Raw genomic sequence first — 15,942 nt, 5'->3', positions numbered from 1 at the left:
AGTGTAATTTTTAATTTTTCTTCTTATTTTTCCCTACAGCGCGCCACACAGGGGCACTTACCCCTTTTGTACCCAGCACTTGCGAGTCAAGCGCACAGTCATTTGATATACTAATCATATAAGCGCTCACGGGGCATTTCTCGCTACTTAGCCCGACTACCACAGTCAGTGGCTACACAACATCACCTTCAGAGTTGCCTGCTGCACATACCAGGCACCCCACGTGTATAGTTTACACCATTTCTGTCTGTCTGACTCACCGATAGAATTCACAGGGCGTAGTCCGCCCATTTCATCACCGGACAGTAGTCAGCATCAGACATTAGCAGCATGCCACACCAACACAATGTGTGTGTTACCACAAGTACGACCAACTGCAAGTATTGTTCCCTTCACAACAAGTAAAGACTGCATCTTATAATTATTATTTGTTATTTGTTATTTGTGTCTTTGTGTTGTGTTTTCTTTTTCCCCACAGGTCTTTTTTCGCTGCGGTGTCTGCCATTGAGCTGATACCGGTTCCACACACCTTAGCGAGTGTGTAGGTAAATTACCTTTTATTTTTTCACCTTTCACGTGGCCTAAACTTTGCCACTCACTGCACTCTCTGGTCCTGACGAAAGCCCCTCAAAACCCGGACGTGGGCTGAAACATGTAGACCAACCACATATACAACTATTAGAAACTTAATTCTTTAGTAGTTGCATCACATAGTTTTATTTTTATTATATCCTGAGCCGCCATTAATAAATTTTCCTCGGCAAGGATTCTCAGAGATATTTTTAAACTCTCACCACATCACACTTTTGCACCACACCAGCTCCGCTGTAGCCAGGCGTCGAAGCACAACCGGGGGGCATTAAGCCACCCGGTTGGGACCCCTATGTTGAAGCATGACACCAACTAGGATGGTGTGTGAGGGGTCTTGTCACTTACCTAGTGGGTTCCCAAGCACTGCTTGACAGTGGTTGTACCAACACTCTTGGGTTCGTCCAACTTTGATAAAACTAATGGATTATTGTAACACCCTACTATTGGAGGCCCCAAAATTTTTGGTTGAACGTCTTCAAAGAGTCCAGACCTTGGCGGCCAAACTAGCACTGGCCAAACCACGTCGCTCTTCAGGCTCTTTGGCCCTTGCGGAGCTTCTTTGGTTACCAATAAGGCAGAGGATTCAGTTTAAGTCTCTCTGTTTAGTTTTCAAGGCTCTGCATGGTTTTGGACCTAAACCCCTTCAGGAGACCTTTGTATGGTACACTCCATCAAGGTGTCTCCGTTCCTCCACAGCATGTTTGGTGAGAGCTCCGAAAATTTGCAAAGCCAAATCAGGAGGCAGGGCATTTAGTTCTGCCGCTGCCAAACTCTGGAACAACCTCCATTTGGAAATTGGACAGTTTCAAGATCTTCTGCAGTTCAGGAAAGAGGTTAAAACATGCTTGTTCCCTAGAACCTGACAGTTCGGAGGGCCTCTTTTCTAAAACTCTTTCTGGCATCTTCCACTGACCAATGATTTACGTACTATAGTGCCAAGATACCCGTAGGGTGATAGCTGCGCTTTACAAATTCCGCATACAAATACAAATATACAAATACATATAGTGTTTGACTACAAAGCTGATGTCCCCCGCTCCCTCTGATGCAAATAGCAGAGATCTAAGAAGTATGTTTGCGCAAGATGTATGACAACGATAGGCATGATTTGGCAGGAGATACCACATTTACAGATCATTATGCAATGATACCTGGTATATGACACATACGAGATACACTTCTGGAAGGATCATAGCCTTACCATTATGGTGTTCTACCACCATTTGTTATGATGCATGATTGTGTGTTTGCATAGATTTCTGCTTGTCCAATTAATCACATATGTGAAATCCATTTGCAAATAGCTTTGCAGTGAACACGAATGGCCACTATATTGGCGTCAAATTACAGTATTGTTTTCCTTCTTACCCACAGGAACCAGACTGGGAAGATACTCAGATGGTTTTGTAAGTCAGTGGCATAAAATGTATAGATAAATTAAAGCACTGACATACAAAATAGGTACAAGAATTAGACGTAAAACCTTTATTCTGATAAAACTATAACTAGGGATCTCTGGAGTTCAGTACTGATGAAAGCCAAGTGACCCAATCTGGGCAAATCAAGGCTAAAACATGTTGACCAAATTCTTGATGCAGTGTACATAATAGGAACTCTAGGAGCATCCATTCTTTGTTTTTAACCTTACCTTCAATACAAGAGTATGTAGGCACTCAGAGAATTTTTTTAAAATTAAGATCCCTGATCCTTTTCCATAAAAGTACCTCTTAAAAAGCAAGGTTGAGCCCACCCTGATAAAATTTTGGTATGTGTGTTGAGGACTCGATGATGTAGCATGCCACTGAATTAAAAACTCAGTGGTGAGAGTTCTAAAAACAAACCAATAGGGTTATTAGGGTTGGCTGCATTGAGAAAAATGCCCCCTTAAGACGTGGTGATTCTGAGGGCCTTATTTATGAGGCCTTGCAACACTTTTGCTCCTCCGTTGCGTCCCTTTTTCGGACGCACCGGAAGTGTAAATATGTGCCATGTTGAGCCCTATTTACAAAGTGACGCATCTAAGCAGATGCTTCACTTTGGAATGCAGTGCGCTACATTATACCTGCATCAGTTATAATGTATGCAGGGTGGGCGTTCTCCCGTAAAAAGCCTCGTAGAAGTGGCACAGTAAAATCTATCAGATTTCAATGCACCTGTTCTAGGATGCCACTGTGTCAAAATCTTCCGCCTGCCTCACGGCAGGTGTAAGAGTGACGCTGGTAAGTTTAGCATGGGACTTGCCCATGTGTAATGAGACATTGGTGAAGTTGCGTCACTTTTGCCACACACTCCAGCAATGCGTCATTACTGCTCCTACAGATACATCAGAAATACTGATGTATCTGTAACTCCTTCTGACATGGAGTGCCGTACATTAAATATTGAATTCACAGAAAGGTTTCAAGGGAGGTTTATTTGAAATATTCACAATAAACCTGAGACCACTAATTCTGATGTTTTTGAGCATTTATTCTATTTAGTTTTGATAATTCAAAAAGACATTCAAAAATCAATTGGACATGTCTTTTAAAAGGAAAGACCACATTAGTAAATCACACAATTGCAACACATTTGTTTGCGTGATTTAGAACCATTTCTTTTGTGAGATAATATATACAACACATATATAATACCAAACGTTATTTGTGACAAAAATATATACAACAAATCAATGATCACAAGACAAACATCGATAAATTATGTGTGTCAGTATGAAGTGCAGCCGGGACTTGATGGTCCACTCCTTTGAAACTGCGCACAGGATTTGCAAAAAAGAAGCCGAGGAAATGGAGGAGCAACTCCAGTCAAGAAAAGACAAGCAGACACCAGCGGAGGCAAAAGATCTTATAGAAAAAATTGAAAAAGATATTGCTGTGTTCAAGGTCAACACCATCACCTTTAAGGTGACTAAATTTGAGAAGGATAAAAAATCTTTCAACCTTGAGACTGTATATCCATATCTCAAGGAGGACTTTTACACAAAACCCAATTCTAGGAGGTTCCTATCTGAATACCCAGGGAGATCTAGATGCAAATATTTGACTTTTTCGGACATGTCATCCTCTGAGTCAACAGGTGATTTGGATCCAGGAGAGGGATCTTCCGGTCGTAATCAACAGAAGAAGCCTTTTTTAGGGGACGGCCAACAGAAACCCCCAGGGAGATACAAACCTCAGCCCTGGGAGATGAGAACACGGAGAAAGAATAAATGCTCAACAATCTCAGAATTAGTGGTCTCAGGTTTATCGCGAATAGTTAAAATAAACCTTTCTGTGATTTCAATATTTGGGTGGTCCAGTCTGGGGAGTACAGGACCCAAACCTTCCTTGTTTTCACTAGTACATTAAATACGGCGCATCCATCATGTTGCAAGGAGGGCGCAGTGAAAACTGTAGCATCGCTATTTTCACGCAGTGATGCAAAAGTTTTCAGAAATGAGGCCCTCTGTTTTGACATAAGGTTACGTTCACATATGCCTAGTCTTCATTCCACCTCATTTCCTCTACCAAACTTCACTTTTGGCTATTTATCTCCTTCTCACAGGTCCTTTTGTTATCCTTTTTTTACTGTAATGTTATATTTCTCTTCCTCCTTTCTCTCTCTTACTCTGGGTCAAATTCTGTTGACAAATAAATTCCAGTCCCCAAATTTGAGTGCTGGTGCCCACCACGTGCAAGCAGTGGCACAAGTTAAGCACTGTGAGACAGTACTTTCATGCACTAACCTGACAAGTCTACACCCAACAAACGTCATGAAATGATAAATACATACATATGTGAATGCATACTCTCACAGAGGTTTAAAAGTCATAATTTAACATCTGTATGCTACAAAACAATGATTTTATTTCTATTGCTACTTTCACTAGAAAACTAAAGCGAAAACAGTTGGACTGTAACATCAAATAAAGGCACTTACGTAATGGTGTCAATCATATCTAGCCCCATTTCCACACAGCAGTGAGCGTGGTCTGTTTTCGGCTGCGTCAGCCCTGATACACAATAGTAACAGTCTCCAAGGATTTTAATTCTCCTGCAGTGGTTCTCCTGTAATACAAAGAAACCAAATATGACACCTAAATATTCACAGTTGGCTTTCAATGCAAGAACATCTGTAACTACCATATTAATCTTCATGAGAATTTCCAAAGATCAATATAGACATGGTCCAGTGCTTAATGTGTAAAATCAAGAGTGCCGGTGCTCTGTTCAGAAGCCTGCGGCAGTGCAATCAAATGTTGAGATTCCCAATACTAAAACTGTGTAGTTTTCATGCCACCTCGTGCCTCTTTAATCCACTACCAGAGCAGTGGTGGCTGCACAGGTAACATTGTCGGCCAGTGAGGCGTGGCGGGCAGGGCAGGGTGGAGGTGTAGTGGAGTTTGACATACGGCGGGAAAGATTAAAGTAAAGATATAAATAAAAAACACTAACCTTGCACTCGCTGAATCACTGAGTCGCCTATGCGGCGAGCACAAGCTAAGTGGTTTTAATTATTTATTTCTTTACTTTCTCCTTTTCATCGTATGTCGAACTCCACTATCCCCCCACCCTGCCCCGCCCTGCCTCATGGCCCCACAGTGTTACTTGTGCAAACTACAACTGTACCAGCCCACCCCTGCCCACTAATCTCACTTTTGTGGGTTCCTATTCTCCCCTTGGCACAGTTTTTCAGATCTTCTCCTCCTCTGTCTTTCCACTTTGTTTGGTTTTCTCTCTCTTGCTCTCTAATGCAGAAAAAAAAGTGTTGGTCCCCAAAAATTAGTGCCAGTGGCTCCCACTGGCATCGAACGGCTCAAATTAAGAGCGGACATGGTCATGTCCGCGGACGAATGAAAATAATTTTGAACATATCATATTTCAGAAAGGAAAACAAGACTTTTCACCCATTTCTAACCAGATATTTTGAGTACAACTATATGAAGTTGCCAAGTCTGATGAGTTTCTACTCTGCTTAGTTTGTTTAATGGGATCAGGGAAAGGAGATTATGTCACTTTTTCACGCACTCGCAGTAGCTACACTCTCAAAAGCAATGTCATCTCCTTTCCCTGGTGTCAAAAGAACTGTCTGAGGGACTTCTGTTAATGGGGAATGGAGAAGAAAACCAACATTGCCAAATCATAGGGTCTCATGTACAAAGCCATGTTGCGGTCAGGAAGTCTGTGATTCTCAAAATCACAGGGTTTGTAACTGCAAAATAGCTTCATGTTTAGGGCACCTCTTCTAAATAGCAATTTGTTATGATGTATATCAATGCTTTTGTAATGAAAATCTGACTGCAAAACATTGGAAAGTTAAAGACTCCCAAGTTGGGGTGGTAACATTTTTGCAAAAAGAAAGGACATCCCATTTGTGAATGTAAACATTTTTTGGGGGAGTAAACAACGATGCAAAGTACCATTGCCAATTCTCAAACTTAAAAAAACACAAACATTTTCTTTTAAATGCAGCCCTGTTTCCTTTAAATAAAACAGGCTACACTTAAAAAAGTTTATTTTATTTAAATGTGATCACAGACATGGAGGTCTGTTGACCCCAGTAGGTTATCATCCGTGTGATAACATCCATTCATAGCGATTCACAATTTGTGATGTGCCTCATGAATACAGATGAGCTTTTTGGAACTACAATGCACTACCATTCAGCTCTTTCTTAACCCACATATTAATATAAAGCTCAGTGAGTAAATTACTTTTCCATTGACAAAAACTTATCGCACCTGCATCCTGATATTCCATCAAAGTAGAAGGCGACATCCGTCAGCATGAATAGAGTAATTTTAACTCTGCCTCCTTAAGAAAACTGAGGGAACTTAATAGTTTTAGATGAACTACTCAAATTCAATGAATTCACCTAAGTGAGCAGACATTACAAGAAAAAATGCTCATCACTAATTTGAATATATTTCTGCTGTTCTTTAACAATATTGTTGCTCAGTTATATTTCGCGCTTAAATCATGTCACTTGGGCGGATTTTAAAATGCCCCATCAGAAAAAAGCAACTTTGCTACTACTGTATATAAGCTGCACAGTGTGATCTTTTTTGATTCGAGAATGCCACCTGAGAATCTCCTTTTTTTTTTACTTAAAAAAAAATTATTGTCATCAAATGGGACACAAATTAACAATATATGACATAAACAAAATGACAACAACAGAGCACAGTGAAAATATAGGATGTCATGAGCATTATCCCTATTTACAACAACAATAAAAAAAAAAGTTGACAGGGGAAAAAGGAGAGAGAAATAAAGACAAACATTAAGAGACAGCAAATGTACTTAAAATAAGAGCCCCCATACTGCGTCTACTTTTTGTAAGGAATGAGTACCCCTTGCCTGAGCTACGGCTTTTTCCATCTCATATGTTTCCTTGACCAGTAACCACCACTCGTTTATGGAAGGTGGTTTTGAAGCAATCCATACCCGAGCAATTGCCAATCTAGCAGCAAGCAATAATATCAATAGAAGACGGGTGAGTCAATGATCCACTAATTTAAGACCCATGATAATTTATTTAATCTTTAGTGGTGTTTCTATGCCCAGTCTCTGGTAAAATAGTTGATTAATCTTCTGCCAGTATATATGCAATTCTGGACAGCTTACGAACATGTGCGTAATATTAGCTGCGTATAAGTCACATCTAGGGCATTTCGTCCGATCCCCGTCCAAGCTAATCTGGGCCCATTTCGAAATTTTATCAGGCGTATAATAAAGCAAGCAAATCATGCACAATTGCTGCAAGCGAAGATTAACTGAATGCACTGACTCATTTATAATACTTAATGCTTGTTGAATGGTATTAGATGTAACCTTTGCCCCAAAGTCATCTGCCAATGAGCCGCCAGTTTTTCCAAATCACTTTGCTTAGAATTTTGAATACATTTATACATGGGACTGATAATAGATTTTGTCTTCTCGCTATACAAGCAATCCCATATTTCTGAACTAGATGGTATTTCCAATTTCAGATGCTTCACCAGATAGTCCCTGATCTGTAAATATTTTATAAGCATACCGTCCGGCAGCTCATTTTGCCTCTGTAAATTCTTAAAGGATACAAAACCATTATAATAATGAAGATCTCCTAGATGAGCAATCCCCAACCTTGCCCATCGCTTACTGGCAACATCCTGAAATATTTCTGGGAACATTGGATTACCCCATAAGGGTAATTTATCATGATAAAATGACAAATTACATCTTGTTGATATAGCACACCATAAGCTAATGCTATCCCTGATGGTCTTAAATGTTACCCTTTTAAAATAATTTGGGTCATTAGTTTTATATAAGTACATATTACTATCTTCGCCCAATAAAAAATTCTGAAAGAAAATGTTATATTCCGGATTTAAAAGGTTACAGAATCCTTCCGTAAAAGCAGCCTAAAAATACTTTTTTAAATCTGGAAATTCTAAGCCCCCCTGATCGTATGGAAGCTTTAACAAATCAATAGCTCTCCTGTATTCCCATTTGATGCTACTCAGTATATTAGAACGGCCAATAATACCTATAGGGACTTTATGCCATTGCTTAAGTGATTTCACTGTGTCCTGCAGCAAAAATTCATAATGTAAAGAAAATATCTTTTCTATCTGTGCAGATAATCTTACTCCCAAATAAGTAACCTGAGAACAAACACCATGAATTGATTCTCCAGGCTTGAAATTAAGTAGTATTCTTGCCTTCCTAACATTTAATTTATATCCGAATATGGAGTCAAATCTGATCGCTTCATCTTCGATAATCTTAATAGCTTTAGCAGGTGCAGTTGTTAAGACCGCAATATCGTCAGCATAAGCGACAATTTTAAGTAAAATATCATTAAACTTTAATTGGGAAATTTGAGAATTATATTGTAAAGCAAAAATAAATGGCTCAATATATAAATCAAATAATAAAGGGGACACCCCTGCCTAGTATCACAGAAAATAGGGAAAATTGTTGACTGTAAGCCAGAATATAATAATTTGGCTTGGGGGGTTTTATAGAGAGCTTGTATCCAAAACCTAAATTGGCCTTTAACACCAAATGTATCTAATACAGCCCACAAAAAGTCCCATCCCACTCTATCAAAGGCCTTCTCGGCATCTAAAAGAATCATACCTAAAGAAGTTACTGCCTTTTCAGCCATATCAAAAGCGCCTACTACCAGGTTCACATGAGCTGTTGTATCCCTCCCTTGAATGAAACCGTGTTGATGAGGGGATACCAATCCAGGCATAACTGGTGATAGACGGTTTGCTAAAATCTTTGCAAAAATTTTAGCATCATCATTGATAAGTGAGATTGGCCTATAAGAGCCACAGTCATCGGGTGGTTTGCCTTTAAAAAAAAAAAGACAGTCTGTGTCATATTCCAAGATTCTGGGATCTTTCCAGTGCTACCTATATTTTGTATAACCAAACTAAATAATGAAATCAAAATATCTTTGAATACTTTATAGAATTCTATGGGTATAGTCTTCTCCTGCAGCTTTACCAGATGGTAAAGAAGATATTGCTAGATCTATCTCTTACCTTGTAATATTATTCTCTAAAAAAGCTAATTCTTCTGAGCTCACTGTAGGAAGAGTTTTACCATGAAAATACCGTCGAATATCCTCTTCCTTAGGGTCTATGGTTGGGGTATATAATGTTTTATAAAACACAAAAAATTGATCCAAAATTTCCTGTGGTCACATATATATAACACCATTAGCTCCCTTTATATTCCTTATTTGAGTTCTAGATCTATCCTCTGCCACTTTATAAGCCAAAACCTTGCCTATTTGTTGTCCATACTCGTACTGCAAAGAGCGATATTCATGATATCTAGTCGCCATTCTTTATCTAAATATCTTTTTTTAAAGTTACTCTAGCATCTATTAGAGAAAGAAGTAGCTGTTCTTGATTACGAGTACCGAAGAGAACTGCCTCTGAGTGGAGCTCTTACGTACTGTTTGAATAGCTTCTTTCCACGATTTATCCCGAGTTTTGTTTTGTTGCCAAACAAATTGCTGTGTATTACCTCTGACCACTGCCTTCATCGTATCCCAAATCGTAGTTAAAGAAGCTGTGTCCATATTCTCCTTAAGAAATAATTTGAGCTGTTTCCTAATATTAACCAGATAATCATTATCACCAAGCAAGTTTCTTGGGAATGAGAAAGATCTAGGTAGCTTATATTCATTTTCTACATTAAATGAACATAGTACAGGATTATGATCCGAAGTAACACATGGGTATACTTCTATATCTTCTGATACCATAATATAATCCAATACCCATGCCATATCTATTCTGGAATATAACCGATGTGGGGCAGAAAGTATGTATACCCTGGAAGATTTGGTTTTAAACATCTCCAAGCATCTCAAATTAATTGAAGCCGCCCGAGTTCTATGATTGCTGCTCGAGTCTTCCGCATTCTATGGGTAGCATTTTGTCTAGTAGTATCTATACTGTAGTTCATAACACAATTAAATCCCCTCATAACCGCCCGCTCCCCCTCCCAATTTAACATTTCCATATTCAACATATCAATAATAGTTGGATCGTCAGTGTTAGGACCTTTTAGTGAGCAGAAAACATATTTCTTACCCCTAATTCCAATCTGTGCAATCACCCATTTTACACCCTGATCAGCTAGTGTTTTATGTATCGTACAAGAAAAACGTTTATGTTTCAGTATAGCCTTATTGATAACACTTGTGTAGTACAAACTATAATTTCATATCCCAGCTGTTTAAGAAGATTGAGATCTTTATATGAGAGATGCATCTCTGTTAAGAAGACTAGTTGTGGATTATACATTTTCAACTCTTCACAGACAAGTTGACGCTTAGTTTTACTATTAAGACGTGCAACATTCCAAGCGAGACACCTAATTTGACCCATGACTAAAAAATGTCTCCATCGGTTTAGTACTATCTACCTTAACACAGTCCTCTGTTCTCATGAGACATTTCTTTTATCATATATTTGTTTACATATTTTCCATATGACCCATTGTTGACTATTTTTCCACCCCGTTGTCCCTCACCAAATAGGTTCTAAAAGAAAAGTAGTAGAAAAATGTACAAGTCTCATTCAGGAGTTGGCAAAACCCTTCCACTGTTGTTCAGATAATGGGAACTTGTAATACAGCAGATGGGATATCCGTGACGATTGTGACGGAATAACCTATGCATAGCATATAAAGAGGACTTGTCTTCACACTTTGAAATAAAATGTAGCTCTATCTGGGCAGGGATCTTACAGTTGCTGGATCTATGTCGCAGGAGCCCTTGGCCACCAATATGCACCTTATAAACCAACTTTAAGCTCTTTAATTCCCAAAAGTCAAGCCGGGATGCAAATGCACATGAAGGGTTACAAGTTTCATGTTCCCCTTTATTTGGTGGATCCATGTTGGAATTCTGAATATTTTCAGGAATGTGACTCACAAGACTTGGTTGCACTTTTACAACATATCTAGGGAGGATATTTTAAAGGAAGGTACACTCAACTCAATGTTTCACTGAAGCATGCTTGGAGATTTTCCAAGCTCTAATAGAGCCAAAAAAACTCCACTGCTGTGGACTGTAGCAGATCAGTATTTCAAAATAGGTAAATTAATTTCCCATTTAACAAATCTTCTTTAACTCTTTAGAGCATATCCCCAGGGGTCCTGGCACTTAGGAAAATAGATGAATTTTACTTATCAAAACCTGGCACCACAAGTTACATTAATTTCACTTTTCTAGAACTCCCACACTAGTCAGCAGCCCGATATGGAATAATGAAGCCTGCCAGCGAGGCCCAGCTTCCAGGAGCAGGGGTTGCCAAAAGGTAAGTAGACAGTTTGAGCTAGTAACAGAGAGATTAAATGCCAGCAGGCACGTTCACAACATTAATTTGGATCTACTTACATCCCGGGAGATGCTTTCATCTCTGTAGTTAATTCCTGGGTTAAAAACCTGAGTATTTTATAAACACTTTTAAGTCAGAAACTTAATATTTGAAATCTGTTTGAAGCCAAACTACACTTAGGTAGTGGAAATCTGATTGGCTACAACCTGTATTAAAAAAGTATGGTTTAAGGATTTTAAGTATGTTTGACATATAAGATGACACTGTTTCGAGAGATTACCAAGATTTGACAATCTTGATTACATAGAAATTTTTGTTTGTGTCTATTAAAGACATTCTTCATCAGCAATCACAAATCCATTCTTTTGAATGTACAACTGGTGTATACTTCAAGTTCTTTGTTCAATATGCATGTATTTAATATTCACACATTCAGAGGTGATGTGGTGCTTTGATCTCCTCTCAGACATGGATAACAATATCGGTGGCCACACTGGGAGGTAATGGCATACCAGATTTGGTACAGCAGTTTTAGGTGCATGTTTAAAAGCCTCGATCCTACTGCAGAGATCATAATTTGGAGATGTAAAAAGCAAATTAAACTGGGGATTTTGAGGGTAGAGTTCATCTCATAAAACATATTCAGCTAAAACTAAAGCAGCGTAATTGATAATGAGATTTAATACTGTTGAAAGGGTCAAGAACATATTCCCATGATATTTTAAATGTTATGGGGGTACAGGCACACACTTTAAAAAATGAATGATGTATTGCAAAGTGATTTTAAAGATTTTTTTAAAGTCAATAGAAACCCCACTTTCTATAAATTATTCAGATAATTCCAATTAGTTTAGATGACAAGCTGTGCCCCAGGGTTGAGTTTGCTACATAAGAATACGTAAATAAACATACAACAATATGTTTAGCAATATCAACATCACATATTTGAACTGGTAGAATATCAATATAGGCAGTGCTTTTACAAAAGTGAAATGACCTGTAAATGATTTAAGCAGTTACATGTCATATGTAACCACGAAAAAGGATATCTGCATTTATTAAGGGCAACTCCAAATTCTGAGACCATTCCAGGGAACGCATAAGTATAATCTCCTTTAACCAATCCTCCACTCATGTTCCAGGCACCTGTGTATCATTGGTCACTATATCACCATATAACTAAACTATGGACCACTACATCATCCAGGAAAATCCCTAACATAATTTTTGAAATTTCTACTACACTACCCTCACAAGATCATCCCAGCAAGTATGTCATTTTTTTCTGTTTATTTTTTAAATCTGTTATTAACCATTAATTAGATATTGTTGACAATTGCAATTATATTCTACTTTCTGTGTGTTGTAAACTTTTTTATTCATGTTCCTATTATTAAGCCTTATTGGAGATGTATTTTCATTACTTGTACTTTATTTAACTAACATATTCAGGTGATTGTTTTTATGTTGTGCTATAAGGTACTACTTGTGCCACCAGTGGGCTTTTTCTTTATGCACAATTAGCTTCAGTTCTACTTTTGGGAGATTCCAAATTAATTGTGCATTCTCCCATAGTTTTCAATTGGCCCTACTATCACCTCATGAAAAGAAAGTAAATGGTTTTAAAATATGGTACATTTACAATCAATAGAAGCAGTGAGGATAATTCATTCAGTATTTCTTTTAGACTGTTACACTTTATACCTAAAAATTGTTTTTTTCTGCCTGACATTATCACTCATCCAGATGTGTAATCAGTTCTTCATCATGGTCTAGCCTTGACAAAAACTTTGTTTCAAAGGATATAATGTATCTTGAATCCATTTATCTGAGTGTGTGTGTTCTGTTCTCTCCTCTGACATTTTTTGACAATACATTTAGCTCAAAATTATGATTCACTCTGCATTTCCCTGGTGTCACTTGTGGAAATGTATTGCAGCAGGAAATGTGAAATACCCATTTCTTTTAGCTCCTTTATGTTGCAAAGTTCCCTCTTTTACTTGATCAATGGTACTCCCCACATATCTTATTTTGCAGGGACATTTGATGATGTAAATTGTATACTGCATTTTGCAAGTTATAAAACAATTGAATTATTTATTTATTTCTGAAACGGCTTCTTTTACTGTTTTACTTATTTACCGATATAGCAATGTTTGAACTTTCTATATGGGAGAAATCTTATTGGCTTCATTCTCTGTGTTAAATCTAACTCTGCATCAAAACACTATGCACCAAATAATCTTTCAAAGTATTCCAATGTCTGTATGTTATTTCACACTTATTTCTATTAATATGAATATATTATCAGTTCTCAAAACATGTAATTTTAGGTTTACAATCTTCATGATAGTATTAGATTCCATGGTTTGGTTGCTGTGCAATGTGGCAAGAGTTAGTTAATTTCCCCCTTTACAATTGATTACAAGTAAACTTAAAGACATTTATGAAATCAATTTAAGTAACAAAAAACAAATGAATTAAATTTTACTCCCAAAATTTGATTTTTTATTTAATGTTTGAATCTGTACACTTTTTTTGATTGCCTTCTTAATTTCTAGGAATGGGTGGAGCTTATTTGAATACGGAGGGTCACCTTCACCCTTTGTTCACAGAGCGTAAATGAGGTGTAAATGAATATTCACTGCACTCTAGAATCTCGCCCCATAATGCTTTGCTGGACCTTTGGTTGGCATTGTATTTTTGCCCATAACTTTGCTTGGGGTGGTCCTAGGAGGATGGGGCCACTAACAAATCATTCAGCATGATATGCTCTTTGTGTTCAAGGCATCTACTTGCACTCCCCTAGGTTTGGGGTGACCCCAATATCATCACCTCTCCCATTACCTGGTATTTTTCAAAGTTCACTTTTGTGAATTGGTTATATGCTTTTTAGCATGTAAATGTAAGTTTTTTTTCTCAAAGGGTTGTGAGTGCAGTAGCTAACTCCGCTACGTGGTGGAGTCGGAATTATCGGATGAATTCCGTGTTTTCAATGTAATGCGTAGTTAACAAATCTCCGCAATCTCATTGCCAACGGTTATCTGATACTTGAACAAATAGTCACAATGTGGACTCCAACAAGATATAAAATAGATGGGTTACAAAAAATTATTGCCGATGCCATATCGAATTTAACGGCCAGGGTGGTATCTATTGAAGATATGCTGAATAAACACTTAGGAGTGCAACTTGATTCTACTAAGATTAACACACCTAACGTAGCAGGGTGCTCAGATAGTGACTTATCCCCCCGGTACGCTGAACAAATACAAGGGGAGGTTTATCACAATGAGCCACAAATAAAGATGGGTCCAATAGTAACACCCAACCACAGTCTCACAGGTAAGAGTCCAACTCCCCTTAATAGAATTACTAATAACACAAAGCAGAATATAGACAACACACTAAGGGCTCTGGCTAGCCTTAGCATAGCCACAAATCTCACAAACCTCCCAAATGGTCCATCATACTCAAGTAACCAAGACACAGAAGGTACTAGGTTGGATTTGCCACCTGCGGCCACAGCCTATACAATAGTTTTGGCCAGTGTACCGCGCCTACCAATTTAGGTGAAAGAATCATGAAGCTTACTAAGAAACAAAGCTCTTTGTTGGTTGGATAACAAAACTGGGTTAACAGAGGCCCTATTTGGTGAATTTAAGATGGTAGGAAGGATTGGGTGAGTTGGTAGAGGCCACAAAAGGCTTTCAGGTGATTGTATAGTACTGACATTTAAAACACCGCAACTGATACAAGACATCTTCACTAGAGTTGGCAATGAATTCACCACGGCTATGGATATCAATGTAATGCCCCTGGGATATTTTTATCAACCATCCAACCACAAGCAGATAAGAACCTGCAGGAGAGGCCCTTATGGTACTTTACCACACATCTATAGTATTCCCACACAGAACCGTTTTGACATATTGCCCTCTTTAGAGGACATTGATTGATTTGAAACATCGAACAGATGTGTAACCCTAAAGAGGGATGAGGTTCAGCTTCATATTATTGCAAAATCGATTCCTCCCGTTATTATGGAACCTTCTATCGATGATGGCACAAATTTAATTTATGACACAAATCTGCCAGTTTGCAGCCAGAACCCACTGACACCTGCAGAACAACACCTTACTACAGTAACCAACCACACAAACAAAATGTGTGTAGTATTTGTGATCATGGAAGGACATCAACAGGTGAAGTATTATTCTGGAACCTGGTGGGACTGTGCACAAAACTCTCCAATCCCTTATGGCTAGCTTTTGTGGAAGATTTTGATTTATTATGCCTGCAAGACACCTGGACAGAGGGTACTCTGCATATCAATGGTTATAAAACATTTTACTCCCCGGCGGTGTCATCATCCCATGGGAGGAATAATGGTGTTTTATGCTCGTACATCTCTCACAGAGTGAACGTCGAAAAGATAATATTTCTGATTTCAGATATTTTCTACCAGGTATTGATGTTGCATATTGATAACATGCATTTTGCGGACCTGAGGAACG

General features: G+C 38.3%; 1 protein-coding gene across 1 annotated transcript in view; it reads right to left on the bottom strand.

The window, feature by feature from the left end:
• The window catches only part of ADCY1 (adenylate cyclase 1), a 1,095,828-nt gene that overhangs the window by 531,723 nt on the left and 548,163 nt on the right, over window positions 1–15,942 (bottom strand). The window contains exon 5 of the mRNA XM_085606626.1: window positions 4,510–4,637. Coding sequence (XP_085462752.1) covers window positions 4,510–4,637 — 128 coding nt within the window. The remainder of the gene's footprint in view (window positions 1–4,509; window positions 4,638–15,942) is intronic.

Source organism: Triturus cristatus, chromosome 5_2, assembly GCF_964204655.1.
Source record: "Triturus cristatus chromosome 5_2, aTriCri1.1, whole genome shotgun sequence".
NCBI classification, from domain to species: Eukaryota; Metazoa; Chordata; class Amphibia; order Caudata; family Salamandridae; genus Triturus; species Triturus cristatus.
This window is presented reverse-complemented; position numbering and strand designations above follow the sequence as displayed.